This window comes from Corvus cornix, chromosome Z (genome assembly GCF_000738735.6).
Source record: "Corvus cornix cornix isolate S_Up_H32 chromosome Z, ASM73873v5, whole genome shotgun sequence".
Classification (NCBI taxonomy): Eukaryota; Metazoa; Chordata; class Aves; order Passeriformes; family Corvidae; genus Corvus; species Corvus cornix.
The window spans coordinates 24,769,008-24,795,786 of NC_046357.1; the positions used below are offsets into that span (position 1 = coordinate 24,769,008).

The following is a 26,779-nucleotide window of genomic DNA, read 5'->3' on the forward strand; positions in this document are numbered from 1 at the left end:
TAGGGTAGGAAACCTTTAATTAATTTGTCTTATTGGCATTAATCATGTTTGAACACCAAGAAACTGTGTAGAGCAGAAACCTCCACAAATACCTCCCCTGCAATGTGTGGGTGAGGTATGCATGTAGTACCTTTATTCTCAGGCCTCCATAACTAAGTTTATCAATAACTAAAATCCCTTGCAAAAAACTACTGCCCACAGACAACTGTGGAAATATTTCCAGTAATACAAGTTCCAGTCTTATCTTTCTATTAAACAATGTTATTCCCCAAGTAAATTAAAAAAAAAAAAAAGAAAAAGAAGGAGCGGAGTTTTGGTAGGGTTGTGTGTCACCTGTGATGCTGCTACCCTGGACCTGTTGTGTTCCTTGTGTTCATTTGCTCGGTGGGTGGGGGTGGGGATTGTGCTTTATTATATCTATTTCTATAAGCTGGAAAAAGAAACTGGAATTAGTCAAAAGATAAATCACAGAATATTTGTGAAGTCTTGTTCTAAGGTCATTTTAAGCCACAGAGTTAGTGAGAGATGAGTCCACTGAAGTTGAGGGCTTGGAAGTCCTGTTGCATACTTTGGTTGGGCGACTGTGAGCTGTATTTCTCTCTTCTGGTTTGTGTATTTGATTTCTGGTTTGCATACTTGATTTCTGTTCTTGAAAACACAATGGTATGAGATAGCATATCATGGGTTTCTTACAAGAACAGAGCTTCAGCAATCTAGCAGAGTGAGAACTTTCCCATGTTGGCACTGGCAATGAACTCTTGTTTTGGGGATCCTCTGCCAAAATCAGCCTCCTTGTCCCAAAGCACACTGAGCAGAACTTTTGGGATGAGAATTTTTGTACCAGTGAATAAACACTTCAAGGGTGTTGAAGGGTATAATGGAGGTGTAAAAGTAATTTCTAAAGAAACTTACTGCAGCCTGGAAAGTGAAAAACCATAGCGGAGTGGCTCTGGGGTAGAAGTGTGTCAGAGTTTTGGCACAAGGGTTTTCTGATATGGAGACTGCATCAGTTCAACCTCAAGGCAAACTTCCCTCTCCATACCAAAATTTCTTATTGACAAGAAACTGCTTTCCCATAGTTTTTTCTTCCAGTTAGGGGCACAGGAGGGTGACATAAAGATTACAGGTGGTAATCTTTACAGGTGCCTTAAACTGTCCAAGAACTGAAGTGTTTGACTGGAGGTCTGTGTGACCTGTTTCTTTAAACTGGCATTGAAGCCCAACTTTTAGCCCAGGTAGAATGAAACCAGAATGAGGTCCCATGTCTGATCTTCTCAGAGGTCTCAGAGCTAAGATGTCAGTATGGCTCATCTTTGTATTTGTCATGTGTATCTGCAAGATGCAAAAAACTTGCTATCCGAAACAGCTGAACATCCTGGTTAAAGGTGCTTTTGCCATTTCTTCAGAAAGCTCTAATGCAAATCACTCCCTTCCCAGAAAGGGTATTCAAAGGCAAGTGTGCAGCAACGTACTTAGAGATGCAGAGTTAACAGTAAACACAAGAACAAACAGTAAATGTATTTGCTCAGTCATCTGATGAATACACCTATCTATCGATGCTCCCAAGGCTCCAGCTGTTGGGTAACATCCAGAGAGTAACATCCTATGGGTGGTTCTTGCCACAGGAACTAGGTTTAACGTAATATCATAAAACTCTAGCCATTCAAAATAATAATAATAGAAAGCCCTATTGCGGTGGGGATTCCTGCATGCTGGGATGTCTGCTCCAGCCTGGGGTTGGTGTTTGATGCCATCCCAGCACTGCTGCAGAGAGAACACTTGGGCAGCTCCTTACATGAAAAATAACTCCCTTGTCTTCAGCAAAGCCTCTCTGATTTATGCTGATGAGGGTCTGGCTCCCTGTCCTGTCAGCTCTGCAGAATTGTTTTCTACCTTCCCTGGAAGCAAGTGAAAGAAATTCCAGCACTGTCATCCCAGATGAGTTTTTCACCTGTAACAGATGGCTTCTGAAATTGTCCCAAACAAGACATCTTTTCCTAGGAAAGGAAGTGCTAAAACAAAGCATCAATAATATTTCATCTAGCAATAAAGAAGGTAATGCATTGGAAGAGCTGCCTGATAAAGGCTGCACAGTAGAAGGAAATTTTTGAGACTAAATTAAGTGGGAAAACAAGGTAGGGGAGAAATAATTAACACAGTGTGTCTTGGAGTGTGTGGAGTGATTATACATGGCAGTATCAGCATATTCACAAACCTTTGTAAAAATGGCTATTTATCAGCTGCTCATAATTATTGTAGACACACACACATTAAATAATAAAGGAAACCATCTAGTAGAGGCACCTCTCGTTTTCACTGCTTCATGCTGATTGGAGGAGCAAGCCCTAATCCTTATTTTGTTGTTCCTTTATGTATTTTTAGGTGCATGTATAAAATATATGTGGAAAGAGCAGAAAAAACCTAGTTTCTCTGCATCACTGCTTTCCTCTCTGCTCAAGGGGTAGGGGTGAGGGGAGTGGGCGTGTGGGTTGGGGGTGTGATGCCAACAGAAAACAAACTGATGGATTTCCCTATTTCGGTATTTTACTTTCTTTTCCTTTTATATATGTATATGGGGGTTTTTAAGGAATAAAAGCCCACCATGTGGTGTATGCTGTGTTAAGCCAAGATAAATATATAGTCCTTGCTCCAGGTTTGTAATCATAAATCCAGGAGGTGGCTCCCTGCATTTTAGGAGAAGGAACTCAGTTATGGCCATGTAACAGTTCTGGAGCAATAAGTAATGTAGTCAATCTTGTGATAATTACAGCTAACGGTTGCTACACACTACAGTGGCAACAGCCTCCAAGTTGTATCCCACTGGCAAATTGGGAAATTGGCGTTTTCTGGAAACCAACAAATAAAAGAGCAGGTATGTTCTTTTTTTTAATATATCCTTGGAGAGACTTTTCCAATTTATCAACCCATATCTGTAATTGCTATCTAAGTATTTCCTGTTATTTCCACCATAGTTATATGCTTTTTTTTTTTTTGAGCCCTGAATAGTCACAAAGGGATGCAGAGAAGACAGTCTGACATTTGTGTTCACTTTGGAGCAGGGAGCAAAGACAAAACCAGCGCTTAATTATTTCAGCATTTGTTTCCATGGGAAGAACTCCTGCATTACTCCCTACTACAGGAGACTGTAAATGCTTTACTCTCCCTTGTTGCACTGAATAAGTCATCAAATACTCCTGTGGTCTAGCTTTGACTAATTAGAAGCTTGTAAAGATCCTTGTAGATGCTCCACAGGTTGGCAGCACAGCACAGATATTGGTGCTACATACTGCTGAACCCAAACACTAAATATGGGTGTCATGTGTGTGTTAACGATAATGATAAGCTGTATTTTTTTGATTGCATTTTCCCCGTAAGGATTTTAAAAAGGTTTGCTGATATTAGGAAGTTAAGTTTTGCAGCACCTGTGCTGAGAAGGAATTAGCAGGGATAAATGGATATGAAGGGCAGAATTCTCAACTCATTTATACATCTCAGTAGGCCTGGAAAATCCTCCTGATGTTGATGCTTTTATTTAGTCAGCTAAGTGCTATTAAAACATGTCCCCTTCTCCATATTATGGCATTTCTTGTAGCTGCAGAGAGATTTATTTTTTCACTTGATTTTCATTCTTATGGCTCTCTGTGCTCTCAAAGAAGCGGCAGCTTAAAAATAATACAAATTTAATCTTTTCAGGGGGATCATCCTTAGCAAAGACTGGTGACCATGGCTTTAGGGTTTCAAGTGACAAATTTCAAGATACTTGAAATTTGAATTTGCCTTGGCAAGACAAGTTCCTTTCCTTGCTTGTTGTGAAGACTTTTGCACAGAGCTGGAAAAACACTCCATTTTGTAATAAATGTTTTATTTTCTGCTCATCAATTTTCCATGCCCTGTCAGTATCTCCTCAGTCACCTTTTTCTTTTGTTTGTTTTCAGTTTCGATGGATGAATTTAAATCTATTACTCACTTGCAGGAGACATCTTCTCCTGGCAGAGTCAATATTCATTCACTTCTTTCTGCAAGACCATTGTGCAGGGTATTTTTTTCCACACAGCAAGTCCAGAACCCACTGTCTTTTCCCACACTGAGATGACCCTTTTTCAAAGCAACATCTGTCACTTAGTGAGACCCTTTTTCATAATATTCCCAGTCTCTCCCGTGGGCAAGGGCCACCTCTCCTCCCCACACAGGGAGGTAAGGCTGAGAAAGTTGTCTTGGTACAGTAGAACCTTTTCTCCTGTTATTTGTGTTTGTTTTTCATGCTCTGGCAACAAGGCACTGTGAAAGGTGACTGATGGGCAGCTGCTATTTATGAGCACAGGGCAGTTTTTTTCCTTTTTGCAAGTGTCTGCATGGCCTTCCCTTGACACCTGCAGTGCACCAGGGACAAACATAAACCAGAGTTTTAAGGCTGGAAAAGTCACTGCTGAGCTGTCAGGTGATGGGTGTAACAAAAAAGGAAAGTATTGGTTGACCTTTAAGGGGACTAGAAAAAAGACAAGAGAAGAAAGGCACCATTTTCTGGATGACAGCTGGATGAAATCATGGCAAGATGAATGAGGCACTGTCTGATTGTGCCTCTTGTGTGATGCTGAGGCCAAAGATCATCAATTCAGGCACAAGACATGGCAAGTTTGAGAAAGTTCCTTCAAAGACTTGAGAGAAAAGCCATCCACGGATCCCACTACTGATGTGAGATGAAAAGAGGATTAGTTACCACCCCTGGAGGGATTGAAAGACCTACAGACATGGCACTTAGGGACACAGTTTAGTGGTGGACTTGGCAGTGCTGGGTTAATGGTTGGATTCACTGATCATAAAGGTCTTTGCCAACCTAAATTATTCCATGATTCTAAGACGAAAAGATTTTATTTTTGCTGTGTGCCTGGTCTGGATCAGATGAAAGGCCGTGGTCAAGGACCAATCCCCACTGTTAGCCTGGACCTGTCCCTCAGGCACTGGGAGGAGGTTCATGGCACTGTGCCTTCCCCAGCATCACCACCGTGGAAAGTACTGGGACTGCAGTGACAGGGTCAGTTTGGGCTGCCAAACTGTGTGCTTTCATATATTGTTATTTTAAGTGTCATGTTAGATACCATTTGTGTGAAGCATCAGCAAGTTCTTGATATTAATAGCTGGGATAATGGTATGTGGCAATATATAATTTTTTATTCTGTATGTTGGCTGTTATCAGACAGAACTGCCAGTCAATGTGGAAATCAGTCTAAGTTCTAGAGCTCCAGCTGTCTTGTCACCATTGTGAATATAAAAGGGAGAATATATAAGCCTTTCAAGTGAAATAGAAGATTTTTAAAAGATGTAGCTAAAAGCTATGAAAGACTGTGTACACTCAGTTAGCTTTTCCCAAAGCATGGACCAGGGAGGGCTCTTCTTTTTTGTACTGTCTTGATAAACCCTGTCCTGGTCATCACTGCCTGACCTGAGCAGCCAAACCCACTGACTGCAGGCATTTTGCCTTCAGGCATCCCCCTGCCTGCTGCCCTGCTGGCTGAGTACCAGAGCTGCTTTTTCGACAGGAGCAGAAAATTGCAAAGCTTTTGGTTCCCAAAAATCACAGAACCATAGGCTAGTTTAAGTTGAAAGGGACCTTTCAAGGCCACCTGGTCCAACTGCCCCACAATGAGCAGGGGCATATTCAGTTAGAGCAGCTTGCTCGGAGCCTTGAATGCTTCCAGGGATGGTTGAACACTTTCAGGGATGGGGCACATACCACCTCTCTGGGCAACCTCTGCCAGTGATTTTCCACTTTCTTTGTAAAAACCTTCTCTCCGCAGTCCTTTCTGAGCTTGGGTGGAGCTAATGGGATGGAAGGGCAAGTCCCCAGAGCCTGGCTCCTTCTGAAGAGGCATCAATGAAAATAACAGTAGGGTAGAGGGAGGGCTGAGCATACTGTATGCAAAATAAAAACAAATTACATTGTTATGTCCAGATATGATGTAAAAATATAACTCCATCAACCCCTCATCCCTCCTGCACCATGTTCTGCCCTAAGTAGGGAACTCAGCAATTTTACCACAAAGGCATTCCTTTGAAACTACAACATTTTAAATCAATTTTAAATCAAGACTACTCAAACAATATTGCTAGAAGCTAGCACTCACCAAGAACAGCCACTGCTGCCCACAATTACCTGCAGTGGAGAGGGTAAAGTGCAATTCATTGCAGTATTCCTTCCAAGCCTGAGTTAGCTGCATTCCCCGTAAATGATCCGGTGGGTTCTGGCCAGAGTAAGATGCCTCAGGTAAGAGGTCTTGCTGGAGACCATGTTTTTTGTATGTTTTCATACAAAACAGCAGAGTCAAGCCCTTCTGACCTCTGCACTTTGAGACTCATCTTTATTGTCTTCCCAGCTTGAAGAGTCACTGCAAATCTTCCAGCTCCAGGCCAAGTAATTTCTTTCCGGACAACTTTGTTTTGAAATGCAGTTTAGAATGAGCAAAGTGCTCAGATAGAGAGAGATGGGAAGAGCTAGCAGTGAGTTCTGCCACAGGAAATATAATTTTCCAGTGTAATATTAGTTAAATATGGTGATTCGGAAGATGGATCTCAAAACAAATCTATAGAAAAATTAACTTCAGTGGGCAGGAGTGGCAGGTGGATAAGAATCAAGTACAGATGAGGAGGGAATGACAAAAACAAATGATGGATATTCCACCAATTTAAAGGCTATACTGATCAGTATTTCACCCACACATATTCCCATTTTGGGGTCATTTCTCTTGGTCGACAGGTGCAGTGTGTCACAGACCAAATTTATCAAAAGGACATAGAAGGATGCAAAGCCTTACTCTTGCTGTCAGAAGGCAGTTGCTAGGTCTCACTTTGGTATATAATCCATGTGAATGACTACACACTGAGAAGCTGGGGCTTTTTCAAAAAAAGAATTATCTGCTTCTCTGCTGAACATTGTCCACACTTCAATCTGTAAAATACTACTGTGGCTGAGTGCAGGGAGTGAATTACAGAGATTTCTGGGCTGTACAGGAGTAAATGATACAAACCAACATAAAGGTAAGTCCAAGACTAATTCCCATGCTTCTTGCTGTAACAGTGGGGAACCTGTGCTTTGGAGAGTGTTCGCTGCTTGGCCATTTAGTTTAGTACATTTCTCCCAGCTAAGAAATTGCACGTTCTAAAATCTGCAAGTTCTTGGCCAAAAGGAGTGGATGAAGAAGAGGGAATGCACATGTGAGATGCATTAAAAGTGAGGTAACTCGGGAAAATGAAGATCGGGACTTAGCAGAGCTTACCCCACAACAGCACAGACTTGCAAGTGGCGTTCTGCTTCTGCTCACTTTCTGATTGCATAAGGACCTTTGAGTGACTTTTTAGACTCATAGAATCCTAGAACAGTTTGGTTTTGAAGACACCTTATAGACCATCTAGTTTCAACCCCCTGCCAAGGGCAGGGGTGCCAACCACCAGGCCAGGTTGCTCCAAGCCCTGTCCCACCTGGCCTGGAACACTTCCAGGGGTGGGGCAGCCACAGCTTCCCTGGGCAACCTCTCCCAGTGCCTCACCACCTAAATTTTTAAGTTCTTCCTTGCACCTTATCTAAATCTAGCTCTTTCAGCTTTAGGACCTTCCCCCTTGTCCTGTCATTCCATCTTGTCCAAGTCACTCTCCAGCTCTCTTGGATCCCCTTTAGGCACTGGAAGGGGCTGTAAGTTCTCCCTGGAGCATTCTCTTCTCCAGGTGAACACCCCCAGCTCTCCCAGCCTGGATCCAGACTAGAGGTGCCCTCTGATCACCTTTGTAGTCTCCTCTGGACTTGCTCCAACACTGCCACACCCTACTTATACTGAGGATCCTGGAGCTGGACGCAACTCCGCAGGGGGGTCTCACCAGAGTGAGCAGAGGTGCAGAATCACCTCCCTCGACCTGCTGCCCACAATTTTCTGATGGAGCCCAGGACATATTTGGCTTTCTGGGCTGCAAGAACACTTTGCCAGGTCATCTTGAGCTTCAAACCCACCAAATGCCCAAGTCCTTCTAGCCAGCGCTGTTGTCAATCTGTTCTATATTTGTGCCCTGCCTGTGTCTGTGCTTGGCATTGACCCAACCCAGGTGCAGGACTTTGCACTTGGCCTTGTTGAACTTCATGAACTGAGTGCTTCAGTTCAGACACCTGAACAAACTTGTTGGACCTTAGTTTCTGAACAAAAAACTCAGTTGTGCATGTTGAATTAGTGCAACTGAAGATGAAATAAGGACTATGGTCAGACAACCAGCCTGGGTGCAGCTAGACCTGCCCTTCTTTTTGGACTTCACATGGAGGTAATACTCAAAAGGCTAAATTACTTTAAAGCACAACATGTCTTCCAGCTGTGACCCCATGTTTAAGGCCTCCCTTAAAATTCTGTTGTTGAAACCTACTCACTAGTGGGGAAAAAAAAAAAAAAAAGAATTCCATGGAACTATTCACAGGGCAAAATCTGAAGTTTCTTTTCAGACTGGAGAAGATTTTTTTCCCATCTCCTCTCCCTTTGTTGGGAGGCCTTGAAGAATCTTTTGTTGATCATGCACCTCTACTGGTAACGTTTTGAGCAAGGACCCCCATATATGTACATCTATTTACAATTTTTATAGGCAGGTAATACTCAGGCTCTAATACTTTACTCCTGCAGCCCAATGGATCATCTCATACCCCTCCCAGGGGCTCTATGCACCTCACTCTACAGACTTAAAGGAGCAACCATATGTTCTGGGAGAAAAGCAGTACTAATTAAAACTATATTTTTAACTGGAATTTATTCTATGACTAAGAATACAGAGAATACAGCCCCAGGTGAATCTTCTGGGGTAAGATGGTCAGAGGAAGCTCCTTATGTCATATCACAAGAGAATTATTAGGAAGATGAGTTTTCTCTGCTGTAAGAGCTTTGGGTTTTAAGACAGTTGAGGTAATTAATACCATTACCACCTTGTCATTTTCCTGAGATTTAATTCAAAAGACTTGTTAAATTGTAGAGTAACAAGAGGTCATTGAAGGAAGAGCTATTCTAAAAAGACAATTCCCTTTTTAGATGATAATACAATCTTCAGATAAGCTAAATCAGAAAGAGAAGTGAATACACACTGCTGTTTAAGTTTTCTTTCTTGTATTGAATTAATCACATAAAAAAAGAAAGAAAAAATTGAGTAAGTTGGATAAAAAAAAAATTGAATTTTCCTCTATGAATGTCTGATGTTAAAATATAATTTATTTCCTATTAGCACAACTGTAATGAAAAAGTAAAAAATTTAGTAAGAGACACAGAAATACCCTAAAAAATTATGTATTAAAGATGCTGAATACAGATTTACTTTGTCATATCTCTAAAAAATGCTAACTTTCTAGTGATTTAGTTAGCAGCTAGAGGTTTGCAGATGAGATGCTCAGGTGACGACTGAAAAGTGGGAGTCAGAGCCCCAGGAAACTGGGCTTCTCTTTGATAGGAGAATGCTGCCACTTCCTCAGGTGCATACATTGTGTGTTTGGCATTTGGCTGAACACTCTGAGAATGAGACAGCAGAGTTCTAACTGTTTTGTACCAGTCACAATACATAACCAACCCCTTCTGGAAGACTTTGAGCTGGGAGTGTGCTTTAAGCTTCAGACAATGCTGGTTCTTTTGACTCCTCAATACTTTACCTTTTTTTTCACTTCAAAGTCTGGGGAACTTGAGGAAAAACTGCTATTCTGGTAAGAGTCATCTTTTTCTCATAAATAAAAGCCTGCCTCTTCAGCTGCCATGAGCTGGCGTAACTCCTCTGATTTGGTACTTCCATGTACCAAGTACATTCATGAAGATTTACTTCCTTTTCCTGTAGATCTACATGGAAGTGAGATCTACTCCCCCTCTCTTAGAGATGGTATCTCAGCAGGCCATTTCCAGCCTGAAATCCTGTCTTTGGTACAGGTAGCGGCCACCCATGTTAGGAAGTAGTCAGGGTGTATTAGAAATTTGGGATGTGCTGAGCTCCCCCTCTCTCTGTGGATGGTGATACACACACAGCTGAGTGGAATCAGACAGGTTTGCCATGCACTGTGCCAGATCAGGATTTTTACTGCCCTTTTCATGCCCTGCTTGTCTCCAGAGGAGCTCTCTGGTGCCTCACTCAGCAGCACAGTCCCACTGAAGTGATTTTCCTGCTCTCATCTGACTGCTCCCCAGGTCAGCAGCTCTTGTCCTCAAGGCCTCCTCCTTCCCTTCAGGTGCCACCCATCCCTGCCCTGTGGGAACGTCATTAGGAATGAGGGGAGATAATTGTCAGCTGGCACAAAGCCTCACTTAGGTGATCTGAGTTCATCACTTACCTCCGTGACGGCGAAGCTTCTTTTCCCACAGGGAACAACCTTGTACCACTTGTCATGCAGAACATCCATGAAGCCGTGGGATTTGTACTGGCTGATCAGGTCAGAGATGTTTGAGGTGAGAGGAGAGTTGGGGGGAAGACCAATGCCATATCCTAGAAGGGAGAACAGTACCATGATCTCTCTCTTGTTTGGTTTTTGCTGAAATATGCTCATCTCAGCATGGAAGAGCAGGCTGACACTCTGTTTCAGCCAGCCAGCTCAAACCTGGCTTACTGTGGTCTGAGAATGCTGAGACAAGACCTTTTTTTGTGCAAAATAAAGTCACTCAGTATAAACAAAATAAACAAATTCAAAATTATTATGGCCATACAAGAAATATGTAAAACTGGAGGTTCAAAAACTTAAAAGGGAGGCAATGGATGAATAAATCCTTTCTCTAGAAACACAGACATTTTCATGCCCTTGCCATGGAGTCTTTCAGCAATGCAAAAAGGCCTCAATGTCACATAAACCATTCTATGATCCCCTTGCATTGTTAGAGCACTGAATGTGACTGTGGTGTCAGATGTGACATTTTCTTCCTGCGCATTTTCTGATGAGGAGCTGTATGCACGTAAATATATACAGGAGCAATCTTCATTGTCATCACACAGCAATTTAAAGCCCAGGGGCTATACTTTCAGTTCATGCACTTCTGCTCTGGCACTGACAGGGACTTCCAGATACTAACAAATGCAGTTTTTAGCCACTGTGTTGTCTTTCACCATGTCGAAGTGCTGGTAAAGGACTTAGTGTAAGTGAAAAAGAATTCAGTAACTCTGATTATGGTATTTCTATTTGCAGATTCTGGGGTTTGACTTTAGAAATTCGAAACAAATACAATTGATGTCTCAAAGGCATTCAGTTGCATGCCAATTATCTGCAGAGATTCATTTCTAGTCCACTGTGGATTTTTGTTTTTCAGTTCAGAATTCAAAATTTCAGACTCTTTCCTTAAAAAAGCCCACAACAACACAGGAAGAAATAAAAAAACCCTCACAGACAGACAAGTGCTGAATTTGCCATGACAGTGGCTCTCTTTTCAATGAGTGATGAGGTGATAAGTGTTCCTACAATGCAGTAGTCTCCCTTGCTCCCGAGATTTTTATACTGTGCCTAAAATTCCACCTGAATAAATTTGCTCACGTCAAAGGATTTGTTTCAGAGTTGGCACAGCTAAGACTCATAAATACCCCATTATCAGCATATTTCTTTTGTAATTGGGGTATATGAAATCCAGTCATCCAAAATCATACAGTTCGGGGTCTATTTGTTTGTTTCTTTTTCTCTATTGAAATCTAATCTACTTGATTCCAAGTTGTGGAAGGTTTCAGTTTTACTTCAGCAGAGCAGACCTTTCTGAAAGGGATTTATCAGGTTTCTGAAGGAGGTTGTTTTATCATATGATGGGAGCAGTTGGAGCGATTGCCTTCGGAGGGGAGGGAAGTGGAAGCACCAGTCCTTTCCACTGGCCATCTATCACAGAAGTGGTTCCTAAAGTCTGCTGCCCATGTGCTCATCCATGCTGGAAGCAGCTTCACACCAGCCTTGCTTCCAAAGGCTGCCTTCTGAGCTGTCCTTGCTAATTCCTTGAGGCTGCAGGAGTCCACACACCAGGGCAGGCTCCCTTCTCAGTTAACTACAGATTCAGTGGGAATCTTGAGCTGACCTTTAAAATGGGAACAGTATTTGTCTGCTTCAGATGAGAGTGAAACTGCAGAACTGCATTTTGAACATGTTTGAACTGGGTTTTGAACACGTGTCAACAAAGCGAGCTGTCAGAAGAGAAGCCTCATTTCAGGGGCCTCTTTATTTCATGGCGAGCAGGGAGATGGACTGTGCCTCCTACTTGTCTGGAGACAGACTGCCTGAGCACTTGGAATAATTCCTATATTGAGCATGGCAACAGGTCACAGAATCACAGAACCACAGCATGGTTTGGGTTGGAACGGACGTTAAATACCATTCAGTTCCAACCCTTCCATGGAGAATCTTCCACTAAACCAAGTTGCTCAAAGCTCCACCCAACCTGGCCTTGAAATAGGTGGTACAAGTGATCTGAGAGCTCAAAAAACCACGAAAAAAGGCTGGAGCTTTTATTCTGCTCAGTCACTGAGAATTTTGTCATAATCCTCAAGGGGTCCTCAGTTTCACCTCCGTATTTTCACTGAGAATACCACAGGACAACAAAGCAAACTCAGCACAGCAGAAACAGAGCAGTGTGTTATAAAACTGGTTATTACCTTCAATGGCAAAGGGTTTTCCCACAGTTAAGAGCTTGCAGTCAGCATCTATTGACACTTCATAATCTAAGAGTGCTTTATCCATGATGAAGGCATCGAGTTTCTCTGGATCATGCCTGTATTCAACATCAAAGTCAGAAACACAATCACTTCACAGTCTAAGGCTCAGTGACACTCATTGAACACTTGTCCATGCAGTTTTCTGGAAGATTACTGTAGGAAAACAGGGGCCAGGGACAGCTATTTGCACATCTGCACTTAAAATGACAACTGGTTTATGTTTTGAAGGAGGGAATTGTGCACAAAATGCAAACATGGTGCCTTTGTGCATTAGGAGCAGTCAGCGTGTTTAGGACTTATTTTGCTTCCACAAAATGCTATTGTTCTGAAAGACAAAAACCACTACAATATCTTGAACTTTGACTCAATCGAGAGTCAGCACAAGGCTTTAGTGGAAAAGATCAAAAATTGCTAAAATACTTTGGAATTTTATTTTGGTAATTTAATACCAATTTTATTTGTTATTTGGTAATTTAATTGGTGTCTTGGTTTCTTTGTGATGTTAAGCTTGGGGATATTAGAGCAAAAACACAGAAGGATAACCTATTCAATGTTGTGTCTCATCCTTTCTCCTTGAATATGAGGTAAATTATCTCCTTCACCCAATTCAGCTTTTCCTCGTGTTGTCTTCATGAAGACAGATGACTGAATTTTACTAAAATAATAATTTCTGAACAGCATGCTTGGATAAAATAATGATACAAAAGAACAGTTGCAGTGCCTGTTCTCATCTGATCCTGGGACTGCACCCTCCATTCCTGTCCCCTTAAAACTCTGGGTGTTCTCCTGATGTGATTACTTCATTGATTTCAATCCATTGACTCCAGTTTGACCCAAAGAACTGCCATGCATTATCAATAGGGTGGGTCTGGGAAAAAATATATAAACAGAAAACAACAGGAAAAAACTGCTGGTGAAAAGTTCTCAGGCCATCTGCTACGCAACTTCTAAGATAAAATGAACAAATTATTTCAGGCTTATTGCCACCTCTCCTGTTTCCTGCAAGAATTGTGTGTCCCCCAGACTGTCAAGCACAAATGTCTCTGAGGTACACTGACATGATTCCTCAAGCAACAAGACTTCTATTACTTTTTACCAGTCTAGTGCTTCTTTTATTCATTTTAACGACAAATTAAGGTTCCTCTCTGAGAACCTCCTTTCCTCGCACCACACTGAGGAACCTCATTGGCAGCTTTTGCTTGGACTGCATGTTTTTTTCTGAATGTTTCTCACTGCCTGGGCTCCCAAGCTCAGAAACCTGCCAGGAGTTTATACATTGTCCTTGCCTGATGGCACCCCCACACCCAGGTGAGGTACCTGGGCATTCCCACCTGGCCCAAATGCATTTTAATCCACTGAACTCCATGTTTTGTGGGACCCTCAGCACCGGGAAGATCAGAGGGAAAGGATCAGTGGGACATGGGATCCATGGAGTGGTGATATTTTCTACTTCATCTGTCTCTCTGTCACTATCTTTCTCTCTCCCCACCACCATCACCACCTCTCTCACACATTTACTGTTAAATAAAATCCATACTACTGACTTTGTCCTCGTTTTCACCTTAATTCAGGCATCTCTCTTTTTATTTTATTTTAATACCCAGATGGTAACAACTGGCCAGGGGAGGAGGTGTGGTGCTGCGTGCAGGGGCTCACTTCAGGTAGGCCACGCCGTCGTTGGTGGCAGGGACGTTGTAGCGCCGCATGTACTCATGCATCTCCGGGAAGCTCTGCCTCACGTAGTCCTCGGCGCTGCTCTCCCGCACCGTGCCGAACCGGAACCCTTGGGAGGGGTGGTGGAGCTGAGGGCAGGACAGGAGAAGATCAGCAGAGCCATCTGCTTCCCATCACACCTGGTATCTCCGTCCTAGCATGGCAACAGTTCCTCCCTCAGAAACCTGCAGCATTCATGGACCTGCCCCTCTGGGTGTTTCCCTGCAGGTAGCTTCCCACCCCCCAGGAAAGACCTGGAGAGACTTACCGGGTGACTAAATAGCCTGTCTGTGTACTCTCAGGGTTTTCTTCAAATGTGAAAAACAATCCCCATGAAGCACCCAAAATCTAGGTGTTTATTGGCATTACTTGTCTCTAGACCAGACAGTATTTCAGGAAATGTTATGAGAAGCCTCTGGGCTTTCTGGGGCTCTGGGTAACCAGCAGAGGACACAGAGTCTGGATTTGTTTCGGCAGAATATGTTTTACTGACTCCTTAGGGATGAAATTTAGCCTTCTGCAGAAGGGTAGCACCTCCAGTTCATCTCTAGAAGCATAGACACTGTATCACAGTCTTTGCTGCCATTCCTCACAGACAAACTGAGGACTGAAAGGTTGTGTACACCAAAAAAGTCTCCCCTGGCAGTGAGCAGGAGGGAGAATTCCCCTCTGTACAGCCCAGGCTGCAACCATGGCTGTACACACACAGACTCTTTTCACTGTTTTGTGCCCTGCCCTTTTCTGAATGGACTTCATGCTCTGTAGCCCTAAGGACCCCAGTCAGGTTTCACAGATCCCTCTTTCTACAGCTTCTGTTTGCCTTTGGAGCATTTAGAGACTTGTGGGGAAAGTCTCAAGCTGCCATGGAAGAGTCAGGCAGCATCTTCCACTCTGCCAAGCACTTCCTTGAGCTGGCCAAGTGCTGCCAAGCCACAGTAATTCAAAAGCCTTCAGCAACCCACCAGCCTCTAACACACCAAGCTTTCAGAGCACAGGAAGCCAAACAGAGCTAAAGCTGAAGCAGTCAGGCTGTATTTGCTTCCCAGGAAGCTCACGGACATCACAGCAGCTTGCAAAGATGATCTCACCACGGCCACGCTCTGCTTGGCAAAGACCAAGCCAAGAAGCATTCTGCCAGTCCATCTGGCCCCTGCATTATCATCTAAGCAGAACGGAGTGCAGAGCACCACAGAGCCATAAAAAGACCTTTCCCCGTCTTCTCTTCAATGACCCCATGGATAAAAGAGTGTTTGTAGTTTTTTTAAGAATAGCAGAGGTAGGATGTAAACTCAGAGTCACCCAGTTTAGTCTGAAAATGAACAGAAAAAGGTCTTTTGAATGCTGTTTCTGATGTCATGAAAGCTATGAAAATTCTGTATTTCTGGAAATTTTTACCTGAAAAGTGGGCAGGTGGTAACCACCTTGTGGTCTGCTGATCTGTGATCCCTGTGTTGCAACCTGGGAATGAGACCTGCAGCTAATTACAAGTCTGTGGGCATGAAGGGAGCCCTGGCAGATTTTTTTTTACATGTTCTGGTGTAGATGGCTGTGGGACAAGCAACGCAGGGTGTGCCTCCATCTGGAGCTGGCCATTGTGCTGTGCCAGAAGGACTGTGGGCACAGAGGGAAATGTTCTTGCCTAGGAGTGTGGGAGCAGCATTCAAGTGCCAGAAGACATAAATAACAGGAGCTGGGCTGTGACAATACCTCATGGAGACTTCCAGCACAATGCTGTCAGCCAAAATCTTGAGCCACTGAAGACGACCTGCTTAAAGAAGGAACTTGGAGTAGGGTTCATCTTCTCTGTCCCAAGATCATCACCACAGTCAAGATGAATTGTTTTAGATTTTATTTCTTGGCAGTTTCAGTGAAGAGACTTGAAACCCCATTAAGACCCAACACTGAACCACACTGGCATCTTCCAAGTCAACTTAGGTGTTTGTTGAGAAATTTGTGGCCCACCTAGTGATGCCAACTGCAGTGTAACACCTGATGTGCAGACAAAGTCTGACTTCACTGGAAAGCATCTCTCCCTCAGACTGTCACCAATGTCTGCATTTGGCTAAATTTTTAAGCCTGGATGAGAAAGGCTGGTACAAAACCAGTAAACTGAACCTCCATGCAATTTTCTATCCTAAATCCTTTGCTGAGGACTGCCCACACTTTGCTTTATGTTGGGCATCCTGTCAAATTTCACCCCAAATGATGACAACACTGGAATGTTTATCAGACCAAAAGTCCATCTGGCTTAATATCTTGTCTCTAGCAACACCAGATGCCTGGTAGGAAGTCTTGGGAAGCCTGTGTAAGGGAGTTGTTCAGCAATCCCTTGCATCCAGTGCTCTATCTGCTTCTGGTAATTTCTGCTTTTTCTTAAGCATCATTACGTGGCTGCAGCTTTGTATTTGATGAACTCCTTTTACGAAGGATAAACATTAATAATTGTTTTAATCCTCTCCATCTTTCAAGGACTTCTGTTTTCTTCTTACTGCTGCTTATCCACAGGAGGAAAAGGTCTGCTTGCAGCTCTGTGGATTGACAGGGCAAAATGCTGCCAACAGCATTTCACTGATGATTTTCTAAGACTGCTAAGGGTTACTTGCCTCAACAGAAGACAAAAAACTTGAGGATGGAAACAAGACTCATCACTTGTCATTGCTTTCTTACCTTCTGTAGTCCTCTCCTGGGAAGATTATGTGACAAGATGAAAAACCACAAATATCTGTGTCCTGACAGGATAGGTAAATGCCATAGTCTTACTGTGAATCTTGCCTTGTTAGCTGTCTCTTTTTTCTAATCTTTTCTGTTTCTCATGCTCTCTTTCTCTTGTGTTTCTTATGTTTTGAAAGCTCTATACTGAAAGAGTCTTTCTGTTTTCTATAAACCAATAACAGAATCTTAATGCCTAGGGCTTCAGAGAAATCATGAAGTCTGAAAAATCAGCATTTGAAGAACCAAGAATGGATTCTACATATTTTCTTTTAAACTTGTAATTCAGGGGATGCAGTTACTTATATTTATACCAGTAACAGAAATATAAAGACCAGCTTATTGGAAGAAAGGGCTGTTGATATTAGAGTAATTTCTACTATGTAGGTTCTCTGCTTCTGTGTATATACTGTGTTTCTCCATTCAAAGCTCAGTTATTGCCAGAGCAAAAGGCTCTGGTAGGTAAAGGGCTAGGAAATGTTGACAATTTTTATATCCAGAACACCTGGAGGTTTACTGGTGACTCAAGTACAATTAAAAATAAATGAATGTAATAGCTGCAGATCCATCCCTAGATATGAGTTTTCTTGGCACTCAGCTTAGATAGCCTTACAAAGCCCCACCAAAATCAGACATCTGTGACTGTAAGAAGTGGAAAGAACAAGGTTTGTTTAGACCTGGAGGGAGGTTTTGAGGCAACAGTGAAGTCCTGGCTTGACAATTCATTGAACAAGATGTGAAGATTGTTATGGGTACAGATATTGCAAAATAGCAGTATCTCAAATAAAGACATTTAAATTTCTTTAACTGTCAGATCATTGAACCACAGAATCATTTAGACTCAAAAGACCCTTAAGATCAGACCCCAACCACTAACCCAGCATTGCCGAGCCCATCACTAAAATATGTCCCTAAGAGCCACATCTACATGTCTTTTAAACCCCTCCAGGGATGGCAACTTCACCATTTCCCTGGGCATGCTGTTCCAATGCCTGACAACCCCTACGGTGAAGGAATTTTTCCTGGATCTCCCTTCTGAAGACTCATTAGTGTTTATCAAGACACCAGCCCTTTGAGTGTTATCTGGGAAGGCCACCACAGCCAACTGCAGCTGGCTGTGAGCTTGAGCAGGGAAATACCAATAGCCTGGGCAGTCTAACAACAAGGGTATGAACATAACAATTGAGTAGCTGTGTTAAAAGCTATTAACTGCTAATGTATTTTAATATTTTATTTGTTAAAAGCTAAAAGGGGTTAAAAACCTATTTAGTGCTGCTGGTTAGCGGCTCTCCTAAAAATGGTGACAGCTCCAGCAGCTAACAGTATCATTTTTGCGTCTCAAGTACTGGAGATCATGGATTTCATATTGATGAACTGAGTTTTACACCTGAAGCTATGGCGTATACCACGAATGGCCATTCTTTAGGTGCACCCCAAAGTTTTAGAACCATCTCCACACTCTACTGTGAGGAAGCTGTTGTACATGAAGTTGTGACGGTGCACATGGTGACATTCCATTTGGACCTGGTTTAGCATTTGGGGCAGACTCAAGAGATGAGTGGGACACGGAGCCAGAGGGGTCTGAGCACTGAGTGCTTGGATTTCATAGGTTCAGGGCTGTGGAATGCCAAGACTAGAGGATCTTGCTGCACAGGACAGGGATGGATGGCTCAGGAGGATGTCCCATCTCCTGTGAAGGCAGTAATCTTGGGTGGGAGGACTAGGACGTGCTGCTGGGAAGTAGAGGATGAAGGTACAGGAGAAAGGCTAAGGAGCCTTGGAAGCAAGCATTCTTTCTGGAACTGGTGTCCCTGTGAACACTGCTGTCCCTGTGACCTCTCAGGACAGTGTCTACTGTACGACACATGGATTGTGCCCAGTATTTCCAAGAACAAGTCTCACTGTTGAAGAAAACGTACCATGGGTAAGGAAACAAACAAGAGGCAATGTTTTCTTACACAGTGTAAGAAAACAAGGGGAAATGTGAATGCCGCCAAGCCCTGAGGAGGTGAAATGGTTGTTGGGTCACTTGAGCCCTGAGACAGGGAGGCCATGTAGTGTTTAAGGAACTCAAGAGCTTTACAGTACATCCAGCTTCTCTGACAGTGCCAGGAAAAGCTCTGGGACTTCTCAGAGTCTTCTGTGCCTTGCATAACATGGTACTCTCAGACAAATGATGTTTGTGCTTCTTGCTCCTGAAAGCAAACACTGCAGCTACCAGTTCCTTTGCCTTGGCCCCTTACTTTCAGATCTTCTTGGTTTCTGTCTGCTGCTGTTAAAACATCTGCTGAGTGGGAAGTGGAGAACTTGTTTTATTTGGGAAGATGTTGAGATGAATTGGGCATCTGCATACATCCATGGCTTGGGGTGCCAATTATGCATGAAAATACCAATGTGATAAACACCAATGTGATGAAACCACAGCAGCAGAAACAGGAAAACACAATCCTGAATGACAGGGCTTTTGCATAACTTGGCACATTCCATTTTATGTAATGCATTGCCATTGCACTCAATGCTGTCAGCTGGGGAGAACACCTAGATCCCAACTTGAAAGGAAACAGGCCCAGAAATCTCCAGTACAGGTTGGGATTTAGAACTGAAAATGCATGAGATACTGCCAGCAGTTAACCCTGGCACAACCGAGGGTGTGGGACTGTGGGGTTTTGAGGTCTTTCTAGCAGGTTCTGGCTTTTTAGGACTTTTCAGTGCTGCAAAGCCAAATGATTTGCCTCAAGGACTTTCCCCCCTTGATGCCCTGATTTTGTTTAGTATCATTTTGAGGTTTGCATCACAGTTGGTTGCCATTGACTTTTGCAGTTAGAACCCCAGGTTTCAGTACAGAAAAATTATGGTCTCAGCTCCAAAAAAGTAGGCAATACAATATTGACTTCTGATCCCACGGAGTTTGAGCTTGCTGGGACCTGTGAGGAGACGAGAAACATCTAAGCAGAGCAACTGCTGGGAAGGGAAATTGTGGCTATTTTCTACAAGCAATGATGTAACTACGAAATCTAGGAAATGCCTTCCCAGCACCTGATTGATGGGGTGCAGCACCTGCCTCACTGAGTCTGGCTCAGAACCATTCTGTGCATCTTGAAATGGGACTGGAGGAAAAATGCTTTGGGAACTTCACTTCTAATCATGATCTCAACTCATGAGATGCATTTCATCACCCATTCTATTTTTTTGAGGGGAATGAGAAAAAGGCAATCCAGTAGCTGAGTGCAGCACCAGTGACCACTCATCGCAGTGACAGAGCTAATGTGCTTTTTAACGAGCTTTTACCACCACCTATAATGGTGCTTTTTAATTTAAACAGGGTATAGAAAGGAGGAACATGTCTGAAAGTGCTTTCCCAACTTTTACAACAAGCTCTGAGGAAAAACATTGGTGCAAAAGGTTTTAGTATCTCACTCCCATGACAGTGCTGGTTACCCGGTATAACACCAAGTGCAGTGTTTAATGGGCACCTCGTGTATCAGCAGAATTGCCAGCATGATCCCTGCCAGGGAACTGCTGCAGGATCTTGAAATCTGCTCAGTTTCTACCTACTGGAGAAGGGTAGCATTAGGTGAAGAACTGATGTGGTTTTAGAAATGTGCTGTTTTAAAATGACACTTCTGTCTCTGGCACATAAAGCAATAGCATTTTACTTTGCCTTATGTAACACACACATTTAGGGGATCTTCCAGCCACTAATAGATTTCTCATAGCCCAGTGACAAAATATAAGCAATTGGAAGTGTTAAAAAAGAGTTTCAGGGGAAAATGAACAACACAAACGAAATAATAGTAATAAAAAAAAATCCCAACCACAAACCAATGTAAAACTGTTCATGGGCTTTCCCTACTTATCTGAAGTTTTCAAAAACTGAATATTTATGGGGTGCAGAAGGAGATGAAAGAAAATTATTCACAGTGAAGCACATGAATTTCAGATTTTAGCAGATGAAAATTCACAGCTCAGCTTCTGGAAGTGGAGGTTTTGATCAGGGGCTGTCCTATGTGTTCAGGCTTCAGAAGCCGAGATGTTCCCAGAGCCTCCAGGAGAGGGTGTTTGCAGAATACATTTGAACCAACGCTTTTGCTTCTCTGTTGCAGAAAGTGTCAGTGGAGCTGATTCTTTCCTTGCCAGGATAAGGTTTTCTTAAGATTCTGTCACTTTGAATCCAGCTCAGGAATCCAGCTCAGCAAGGTCATTAGTTGGCATAAAACCTGACAGCTGCACTGAAGTCAATGAGCAGCTTCAACCTGGACACAAGTGCACAGTCCACTGCTGACAGCTTATTCTCTTCATTGCAACAAGGGAATACGTGAAAGGAAACTGTGACTTAGGAATCTGCTCAAAAATATGAACCTTTGTGTTGATGGTCCCTGTGTGAGTGCTAATAATTAAACTTAAGACTTGTTCTGCTCCTTTGTGTGTTGGAAAAGCTGTTCAACTCAGGGATGAGACTGAGGACTCAGATCTGTGGTTAATTTCTGAGGATTGCTCTGATGATTGAGTTGCTAGGCAGTGCAAAAAACTCCATAAAAAGAGCACTCTGAACATGCAGGTGTGTTTATCCCTGTTTCTTAATAGCATTCTAAGTGTTTTCTGGACAGAGGGATCTTTGAGCTGTGATTTATTCTGGGAGAGATGAGAACTGTAAGGTAGAAAGTGTAAATAATTGTAGGAAAAATGGATAGACTGAGGGGAAAGAAGGGATGTTATTCCCAAAAGTCCACAGATCACTGCTTCTAATTCCACTTCAGCAGCACAAAGCAGCCATAAAACTGTTCCAGATGGAATCACTTCATCCAGCATGTTCTTCTGCTTACTCCCTGTAAAACAGGGCTAATGCTGCTGTCAGGCAGGTGAAATCCTTTTCAAATTACATGCAAGGGAAGGAGAGCTGTGTGGCTGAGAACATGTTCAAGCTACCAAAGAGATACAGAGGATTTCTGATTAGAGACTCTCTCTCATCCTTCCATCCCGAGTCTTGGGTCTCTGGATGAAAAGCTATCACATATCTCTACGAGCCTCTGAGGGCTCAGGGAGGAAACCTCATGCAGCAGCAGCTTGAAGTGTAGGTAGTGCTCCCACCTTCAAAACCATCATCTTTAAAATCCTTTTTCTTACAAATTTCTTCTGCTCCAGCTGTTGCTGGTTGAAGGTCAGTCCTCACACCCTCTGGCCATGTGGCAACTGCCCCCTGGGTACCAGGGCTAAAAATAATGCTCTCCCTAAACCTGTAAGGCAGGAATAGTGCTCTGTGCTTTCCAGGAGCAAACAGTAGCTTTGTGTTGTAAAGGGGTCATTAGTCACCAGGATGAAGAGGTTTCCAGCTGTAGGTGGTGGGACTGTCTACCTGCACATGATTTCTTCAACATGTTATTTGCTATTCGCTTTGGGTTCAAGAGCATCAAATGAAGGTAAATCACAGGGAGTCCTGTGTTACTGATGGATCCAACATGGAAACAGAAAGGGATTTGTCCGTCTTGGAATCAGTGAGGAATGTGTTAAGCATGAAGTGTAAATGAAAAATTACGGCCACATTTGGATACTTGGGCCTCTTGCACAGTGAAGTACAGACATTAATATTTGACTTCACCTGGTATTCAGTCAAATCCTAATGCACTCAATGAAAACCACAGCTTCTTCCAGAGGGCTTGGACCCTTGTCATCCCTGAAGCCCCTTGGATCAGTGCAGGACTTCTGTCTCCAGGAAGGTGAGCCACAGTAGCATTCTGGTCTCTCTGGATCACAATTGCTGTGACTTTTGTGAACAATAATAGACACCCTCCATGCTGCCAAGTCAGCTGCATGATGGCCTTCCACCTGTCAGGTGCTAACATCATCTTCACTGTTCTCTGCCACTCTTCACCAGTTACTTCAGTAACTTCTTCTGTAATTCTCCACTTGCATTATTTCTTGCAAGGGTCTGAACCCCACCTATGATGCAGTTGCTATTTCTGGTGGTGGGCTCACTTTCCTTTTTTTTAAGAAAGGCTATGACACTTAGTATTTAGGTTTGTGCAGCTTGAGAGTAAGAAAACGACAACCATATAGATGGGAAAATGCTAAAACACATTAATTCCTTCTGGTGCTTGAAGAACAACCTTCACAACCTGCCCCACATGGAATGAAGACAGCAGGACTTCCTCTCTTCCACGCCTACCCCTAAATTCTTTGGATCAAACAACAAGGTGAGGTGAGGAGTGGCCAGGGCAGTCGGTAACAGCGTGAGACATTGTGTGTAGGTGAAGACCTTGAGCAGTAAGGGTTAATATGCAAAGATAATAGAAAGATAAACGTTGGCAAGAGGGCATAAAAAAGCACGTTTCATTGGGAAAGGAAACTTGATTTGCAGAACACTGCAGTGCATTTTTCTGATAAAATGGGTATCAGAACAATGCAGATCTGAGCTGGACAGATTCTGAGCCTCCAAAGCTGCAGCTTTAGCAAGAAATCTTTAATGAAGTGACGGGGAAGCTAAAGAAGCAAAGATTTCATCTCCATAAATTGCAGGTGCCTTTCATTCCTGTATGAGACAGCTCTGCAATTCTTTATTGTGGCTGGAGCTTGATACTCAATTTTGTCTTTGTCCGAGAGTTTTTTACTCTGCTCTCTGTGACACTGAAAGTCCTCTTGAGTTCAAATCCTTCACTGACTCATTAATACTCAGAAAAGCACCACGTATTAATTAGCAGGCTGTGATCTTGTCAATCACAACCTTCCTGTGCCCAGTAACTTCCTTCACAGAAACAAAGTCTCTGTAGTTTCTTCTTTTAATTGTAAAAAGAACCCTGCAGTCCTGTACAAATACTAAACCCTATGGCAGCAGTAAGATTTCTTTAAACTACACTGAGTTTGTTACTTTTTTTTTGCTATACAACTTAATACATTTAATGCATATTTAAATAAATGCTACTTCATTATCTATTTAGCACATAGCAGTTCAAGTGGCCCCCCTTACAATGATTCATATCAGGCTGCTGCAGTGAAAAACCACAGCAGTAATTTCTTTTAATGTAATTCCTACAAAAATTCCTTTTTCAGGAAGAAAATTTACCAATAAACACACAACAGTTAAGGCCTCACTCTAAAAACTGCTGAACTCAATGGAAAATACCATTAAGAGCAGGAGTATTTCAATCATGCCTTTAATGATGAAAAAGGCCTACAGAGTGGCTTGATCTTTCTTTTTCTGTGATTTGGTGTTGCTAAGGCTCATCTGCAGTTACTTGCCAGTTGTTTTTCTGGACAGTTTTAATACAAGGAACACAAAGTATTCAACTGATATAGTAAGGGCCATAAGGCCTCTAAATTAACTGAGATGCTCATAAATCAGAAATGAGAGCTTGCACCCTCACATTTTACATATCTAGATACAAATATCTGGGTGGTTGTACACATTGAATTCCCGAGTAACAAAACCTCACACATACCTTGCCTGGATCACTCAAAGTGCTTAGTTTTGTAATAAAAAGGTGGGCAGCTCATAAGAGCAAGTCCTCAGACACTGAACTAGGAGAAGAGCAGAGATTTCTGAGGACTAATCCCACTGCACACCAAGGATGTTGAAAGGACTTGCTGGGTGGAACTTGCCAGAGTGACTGTCGATGTCTTCTCTGGGGCACTTTTTTTTTTTTTTTTTTTTTTTTTTTTTTTTTTTTTTTTTTGGTGTTTTGAAACACAATCATTCATGGCAGAGAGAAGGAGGCACTTCCAGGGAATGGTTTAGGTATCCTGAAGCCAGTGCCTTTACAGCAGCCTACCTGTACAAACTGTAGCTGTAAAAGCATAGTAGACTGTGTAAATAATATATCTTCACTGCAGGCGTGTGAAGTTAGGAGAGACAATGCAGTGAAATTGTTGGTGATGGGATCCGCAGGAGTAGCCCTTTTTTGTTAAATGAAGCTAAATAGGTTCAATATTTTATGTTAAAATATAACATGGAAAGGAACTTTCCCACTGTCTAGGGTTGTTTTTGAAGGTAAAGTGATGCAGAGAAGTAAAAACATAACCAGAGTAAATGAACAGGCATGGCTACCCAAGCGTGTGCTAAAGAAGGAAAAGAAAAGCTGACAGCTGTCACGAAAGGCACAACGGCCGGAAAGCGTCCAAAAAGCTCATTAAATTGTTGAAAGAACAACACTTTTTGCAGAAAGAAAGGCCAGGTGTTGGACTACCTTATGGAAAATCTGTCCAGCTCCTCTCCTGCTTCTGCTGTCTGCTTCCATCTTGGCATGTTTGAAATATTTCTTCTGCCCTATGGGCTTCCAGAATTCTTTTGCCTCAAATTACCTGAACTACCCAACACACTCAGGACTTCATGGTGCATCTCCAATATGTATTCTTGAATGAAAAACCTGGAAGCCAAATCTCTTTTTCAGGTCCCCTTTGCCACTAAAAAAACCCCACTCTCTGGGGAGATCCTGCAGAACCATTTGCCATGAGTTGTTTTGCAGAGTAAAAAGTTTTACTTCTAGGCCTTATGAGTGGCTGTACCAAAGAGTAAATTATACATAACTGAGCAACCTGGCGGAGGGTGTCCCTGCCCATGGCAGGGGGGTGCAACAAGGTTATTTTTAATATCTCTTCCAACCCAAAACATTCTGTGATTCTGTGATCAGACCAGCCCCAAGGCAGGCTGCTGGTCTGCATGCCTGGAGGAGGAATAAAAGAAAGAACTCAGCTCTGGTTGAGCATCTGGTCTGCCAGGCACTCTGACAAAGAAAAATATTATAATAGTTTTGTGCATCCTGAAAGATGACATTAGAAGAAAAACTTAAATAAGCGTCTGTGATTCAGACACAGAGGGAAGCGATAAAAGCAGGTGAAATTATACAAATACAATGTTTTTTCTCCATCTCCTCTGTCTGCAGAAACACTTTTAAACTTCTTTGCCACATACTGTAGAGAGCTTCTTAAGAGGGATTCAGGACACAGATGAATGTTCCATCTGGGCAGCCAGAACATTCATGCTGTAGCTATCCCCCTTGTCCTCAAACAGGAGGCTGACCATGTTCCAGTTGACACAAAAGCTGTATTTGCCAGTTTTCACTGGCAAGAGACGATGTCTAAAACCCGTACAGTCAGAAAATGAGGGAGGAGGGGGCAACTGTGGCCCAAAACTGCCAATTTTCTTAAAAGAATTAGATTTTAAGGTGGCAGGACATTGCTTCAATATCTCTACAACCTATTGGCTCCCGTTGTACCTCCTGTTGTAAAAGGTCACCTGAAATGGGACCTAGGAAAGGGGGCAGCCAGCTTTGATGGACACTGCATGACTGTGGCTTTAGTGACCTACCCTGGTTAAGATTCTCACACAGAAAATACATAGCAAGTTTCCCAAATTCAAGACATACTCCAGTAAATTAATTCTCCTTCCTCTCACTGCTTGCCTTCTGCTCTGGTTCCTGTCTCACTGGCTGTTCCTCCTTTCAGCAGCTTGATGATATTTCTATATTCTCTTCTATATCATTAGTGCATTTAAAGGTCCAACTGAGATAGCTCTAATTCTGTCCTTCCTGACTGTTCACAACCTCAGATGGGATTTGCCATTTATGGCTGACAGCCTGAAGAAATTATATGCCTTACATCACCTCGAGAAGTCTGCTCCTCTATTTTGGGCTTTGTTTTTTAAATAAATTTCAAAAGCACAGTACAAAGGGCACATGCATACCGAGAGCAGCAGAAGAATGTT

The 26,779-nt window shown here is 42.8% G+C and overlaps 2 protein-coding genes across 2 annotated transcripts in view; one reads left to right on the plus strand and one right to left on the minus strand.

Annotated features, from left to right (window-relative positions):
- LOC109146432 overlaps positions 1-26,779 on the plus strand; it is a 1,056,471-nt gene that overhangs the window by 359,203 nt on the left and 670,489 nt on the right. The window lies entirely within an intron of this gene.
- GRIN3A (glutamate ionotropic receptor NMDA type subunit 3A) overlaps positions 1-26,779 on the minus strand; it is a 67,893-nt gene that overhangs the window by 6,051 nt on the left and 35,063 nt on the right. Inside the window, exons 4-6 of the mRNA XM_039566857.1 lie at positions 14,320-14,465; positions 12,604-12,719; positions 10,322-10,473 (exon numbers count right to left, since the gene is read on the minus strand). Coding sequence (XP_039422791.1) covers positions 10,322-10,473; positions 12,604-12,719; positions 14,320-14,465 — 414 coding nt within the window. The remainder of the gene's footprint in view (positions 1-10,321; positions 10,474-12,603; positions 12,720-14,319; positions 14,466-26,779) is intronic.